At 22.7% G+C, this 5764-nt stretch overlaps 1 protein-coding gene across 1 annotated transcript; it reads left to right on the top strand.

The window, feature by feature from the left end:
• Nucleotides 1-3553: 3553 nt before the first annotated feature.
• Nucleotides 3554-5298, top strand: Phum_PHUM234540 (STIP1 homology and u box-containing protein, putative; the record flags this gene model as incomplete). Its single annotated transcript, XM_002426018.1, has 5 exons — nucleotides 3554-3673; nucleotides 4217-4415; nucleotides 4534-4778; nucleotides 4899-5072; nucleotides 5173-5298. The coding sequence occupies 5 exons, from the start codon at nucleotides 3554-3556 to the stop codon at nucleotides 5296-5298; spliced, it is 864 nt and encodes a 287-aa protein (XP_002426063.1).
• Nucleotides 5299-5764: the final 466 nt, after the last annotated feature.

Below are 5764 nucleotides of genomic sequence, written 5' to 3'. Positions count from 1 at the left end.
AAAAAAAAACCTTTTAAAAATATAAAAAGAAAAAATTGTCCTTTCGTATCATCATCATTATTTATAAATATTATTATTATTATTATTATTAATATTAAAATAAATTTATTCATTCGTATGAAATTGAAAAAAAATTTTAATTAAAGTCATCATCGTAAGTAACCTGAAGAAAATTCGCCCAAAAAAAAAAAATTATTAAAAATGTTTTTTTTTTTTTTTTATAATTAAAGAAAACGTAAAAAAATGATGATGATGGTCATGGTGATGATGATGATGGTAATGATAATGATGATGAAACCACAAATCGTGACATAAATATTCAATAAAACAAATTAGAATTATTTTTATTTGCGGTGAGGGAAAAGAATTGAAAAAGATAAAAATTTAATAGGAAAAGGAAGGAAGAGTGTGTGTGGGTGTGCGTGTATATGTGGAGCAGAAGGCGTGAAAAAAAAAAAAAAACGTCTGTAATTTTATTCGGATTTAAATCTCTCTCAAGGTTCTTCTAACGCTATTGATCGAATTTTCAATTCGACGACTGTTGAAGAATTTTTCGAAGGTTGTTAATAGAAAAAAAAAAAATGAAGGCAGGTGAACGAAAAAAACCTGTTGGAAAAGAGAAACGGGAGGGTGGAGGTGGGAATAAAAGGGTAAATGCAGACGTAGGACAAGTTAAACCCTCTCCCCCCAAAAAAAAAAATGAATAATAATTTCCCCGTATTATGCCGTATCAAATCGTTCCTACATAATTTTCAATGAATTTTTTTTTTTTTTATCGTTAAGGGTTAATAATTTTCACGTCATCCCTTACGTATTTACGTTCATTCTCTCCCCCTCCCCCTTTCTATCCCTCTAAATAATGGTTTTGATCCCTTTTGGTAATTTAATATATATTGTTTTGATTATTAATTGTATAAAAAGGTGAATAAAAAAAAAAAAAAAAGGGATGAAATGAAAGACGAGAGACGGAAGAGGGTGGTAAAATATACAAAGGGGAAGGTGAAGGAGGGAGGGGTTAAATAAGACTCGAGAGTAATTCAATGCGATAAAATTAATTTTTTTAAAATTATTTTTATCAAAAAAAAAAAAAAAAAAAAAAAAAAACATTATTAGTTTTTAACCGCTTTAATAAAAAAAAATTTAATAAAAATAAATCCGGTTTTTTTTTCCCGATTATTATTATTATTATTATCATCATCATCATCATCATCATCGTTCGTTAAAATAAAAATAAATAAATAAACAAATAAAAAAGGAAAACTTTAATTTTTATTTACATTTGTTGGATATTGACCTTTTTTTTTTTTAATATTTTTTATTTTATTTTATTTTTTTTTCATTGATCTTAAACGTTCAAGTTATAACGTTCGTACGTTCGTTTGTTCGTTTGTTCATTCGTTTCATCGTTTGTTAAATAAATACTTAAAAAAGAAAAATTTTTTTAATATGGTTTTTTAATAATTTAAATTTCTATCAATTTAAAATCCACGTAATAATTAATAATAATAATGATGTGTGTGTGTGTATGTGTGTTTGTTACGTCATCACGTATGTAAAATGTGTGATGTTTAATAACTTTCGAGAATATTTATTTATTTATTATTAATAATAATACCTTTTTAGAAAAAAAAATTATAACCGCGACAAACATTTTATTATTAGTTTATTTAATTCAAAAAAAAAAAAATCCAAATAAATTTAAAATTTTTAAACGTATCTTGTTTAAAGTTGTTAACTTAAAATCATTTTCCGATAGAAAACAACAAAACGAGAGATAAAATTAAAAAAACACGGAAAAATCGAACAGTTTTTCTTTTTTTTATTATAACAAAAAAAAAAAAAAAACTCGAGCACTCACAAAATGCGCACACAAATCGATTTCGATAAAAATATTTATATATATATATATATATATATATGTATTATTTATAAAAATAAATATTTATTTTTATATATATAAAAAAATTTTTTTTCATGATATATTTTTTTAAATAACGATAGATATATATAAATATTTAATTTAAATAATTATGTGATAAAATATTTAAAATTAATAAAAAAAAAAAAAAAGAAAATTTTTTAAACAAACATAAAAACAGAAAAAAAAAGAAAAAAAAAACTTTAGTCCGTGAAACGAAAAATTTAACTAAATTCGTTTTTTAGTTGAATGCTAACGCGCAATCACATAAGAGTGCCTGCAGGAAAACGCATGACGATGAAGAAAAATTTTCCTTTCCCTCCCCCCCCCCGAACCTCCCCCCGAGAAAAAAAAAAAAAGAAAGAAAGAAAACCGAAATTTCGAGTTTATTTTATTTTTTATTCGTATATAACTAAAGGGAAAATTCAACGTTTTTTTTTAATAATAATTTTAAATGAGATTTTTAACCCCAAAAAAAATTCAAAATTTTTTTTAATTTAAAAAGTAAAAGTTTAAATGTAAGGAAAATGGGTCAATAGGATCAGTTGGGAAAGGCTCGAAAGGTTTTTATGTCATTTAAAAAATAAAAAAAAAATTTTTAAATTTATTTATTTTATTCTTTATAAAAAAAAAAAAAAATGATTACATGAACATTAAAATTTTTTTTTTTTTTTTGTTTAAATGATGAATTTAATTAAATTTAAATTATGTCATCTCTAATCATTTTTATAAATAAAATAATAATAATAATAGTAAATTATTAAATTTCGTTAAAAGGTTTCTTTTTTTTTTTTTTTTTTTTGGTAATGGAAAATTTAACAAAAAGGAAAATTAATATTGGAAATTGGGGGTAATTATGGATAATTTATTACATAATTATATTTTCAAACAATAAAATAAAACCTCATTATGTAAAAAAAAAAAAATCGTTACGTGAATGTTTTTTTTTTATTTTTTATTTTTATAAATGAATTAAAATTAAATCAATGTGATTTATTAATCATTGATTTACAAAAAAAATGATTACCAATGGGCGTTTATAAATTTTTTTTTTTTTTTAAACTGTTGTATATATTTTTATAAAAATAGCAACATTTAATATTTTTTTGTTTATTTTATAAAAAAATAAAAAATAAAATGGTTTTTGTATAATGAAATGTTTGACCTTTAACAATATTGAAAGAAATATATGTAACAAACAGTAGGTTAACAAAAAAAATTGTCTAGAGAGTTAACTTTTGCCATATTTAGGGATTTAAAAATTGATTATTAAAATTAAAATGATTTAATTATTTATAATAATTATTGATCTTTAATAAACGTCCATTAATGCAAAGTCAACTGTTTTTTTTTTTAAATTTGAAAAAAGGTTTCAATAGGCGGGAATTGAACGTATTACAAATTTTTCATAGAGAAAAAAACTTCTTAGAGTATGAACTAGGATTGTTGTCAAATTTGGCAACAGAGCTTTAATTATCGCCATTAAATAAAAAAAATGGTGGTGAATTGAATTGTTTGTTTTCCATTTTTAGAGTTTGTTTTTGTATTTTCATTTTGTTCGTTTTGTTTTTTAGTTGAATTATTCTTAATGTCACTCTCAAGTAAGATTCGTATTCGTTAAATATATAAATTAAAATGAGCAAATACACGTATTCTACGGCTAATCTGACGGATAAAGAACTTAAAGAACAAGGAAATCGCCTTTATAGCTTAAGGAAATATGAAGATGCAATTAATTGTTATACGAAAGCAATTGTAAGTCAAAATTTTTTAAAATTTATTCTTGGAGTACATTTATATTAAATTCTATTAAACGTAATGAATACCCTAGCCATTTTAACTTTTTAAAAATCTTTACATAAACTAATCGTTTTACTTATTGAAATTAATATATTATTTTAAAAATTATAATACAAATCAGTAATAAAATTAAAGTTTAATAAATAAATATAAAGAGAAATATTTGTTTTCAGTTCAAAAATTGCCCCCATATTTTTAAATTTAAAAAAAAAAAATTTGGCATTAGTCATTTGAAATTTAAGAATTTTTAAAACATTTTTATTAAGGTCAATTCAATTACACATTTTTTAATGTTCTTTTTTATTATTATTATTATTATTATTATTTTACAAAAGTAAATTTAGTTTTTTTTTTAAAGGCTGATTAATATGTGTCATTTGTATTAATTTTTCTAAATTTTAATTATTATGATACACAAATTGTTTTATTATTTATATGAATGTGATTTCACATTGATGACACATTTATTTATTTATAACAAAATCTTTATAATTGTAGATTAAAAATCCAAACATGCCTACTTATTTTACAAATAGAGCTCTTTGCTACTTGAAAATGAAAAAATGGGAAGCATCTTGCCTGGATTGTAAAAGAGCTTTAGACATTGACTCAGGTTTAGTTAAGGGACATTTTTTTCTCGGTCAGGCACTTTTAGAAATGGATAGTCACGATGAAGCTATCAAACATTTGCAAAGAGGTAATTTTGTTGTTTGCACTCTGTTTGTATGCTGTACAACTTTTTTCTAAAAATCATACAATTATTAACATATGTTTTTATCAATGCATCAAATAAGTTTGTTAAAATATTTCGACAGCCTATGATTTAGCTAAAGAGCAAAAGTTAAATTTTGGAGATGATATCGGTAGTCAATTAAGAGCAGCAAGGAAAAAAAGATGGAATGTTCAGGAGGAAAAGAGAATTGCACAAGAAATTGAATTACAATCATATTTAAATAAATTGATTAGAGATGATACAATTAATCAAATTCAAAAATTAAAATTAGAATGTACCAACGAATTGGAATTGCAAGAAAAAATAATGGAGTGTGAAAGGCGTTGTGTGAGTTGTTTCGACTTTATTTTTTATACATATATTTAATATTAATCTGTTGGGTGAAAATCGAATTGTGCTTTTTTATTTAAATGAAAATTTGTTCTATCATTCTAAATGCTATTTTAGGATAACAACACTTCAGAATTAAACATGTTGTTTGCCAAAGTTGATGAACGACGTCGAAAACGAGATGTCCCAGATTTCCTTTGTGGTAAAATAAGTTTTGAAGTATTAAGAGAACCTGTAATTACTCCTAGCGGTATAACTTATGAGAGAAAAGACATAGAAGAACACTTACAAGTGAGTCATTCGATTTGTTATTATTATTAGTATACAATTAATTTCAAAATGTTTTTTTTTTTTATAATTGTAAAATTATTATTATTATTTGTATTTTCAGAGGGTCGGTCATTTCGATCCGGTTACTCGTGTTAAATTAACTCAAGATCAATTAATTCCGAATTTTGCCATGAAAGAAGTTGTAGATAGTTTTCTTCAAGAGAATGAATGGGCTTTGGATTATTAAAAGTTTTTTAATTAAAAGTTATCGCCGATTTGATTAAAAATTACGCGGCTTGCGCGACAGACAACAAATAAAATGGTTTTTTTTTTTTTTTTTTTTTTTTTTTTTTATTTAAATAAAAAAAAAAAAAAAAAATCGATCGAATGGGGAAAAATAAAGAAAAAAAATGTGAAGTGGGAAAAAAATTATATAAAAACCCAAAAAACGAGAGGGGGAAGGGGGGGGGAAAGGAGAAATAAAATAAAAAATCAGTTAATTTATCTTAAGAATCACAGTAAGTTGTTGTTTTAGTTTTTTTTTTTTTTTAAATCAAAATTATTATTATTAAATTATTTTATTTAATTGAAATTACATAAAAAAAAAAAAAATAATTCAAATCACTTTTTATTAGACTGGATATTTTTTAATTTTTATTAAAAAAAAAAAAAAAAAAATCATAAGCGAATATTATTATTTATTTTATTATTTA

Source organism: Pediculus humanus, genomic scaffold (genome assembly GCF_000006295.1).
Source record: "Pediculus humanus corporis 1103172107603 genomic scaffold, whole genome shotgun sequence".
Lineage (NCBI taxonomy): Eukaryota > Metazoa > Arthropoda > Insecta > Psocodea > Pediculidae > Pediculus > Pediculus humanus.
The sequence above is the reverse complement of the archived record's forward strand: the minus strand, read 5'-3'. Positions and strand labels throughout refer to the sequence as shown.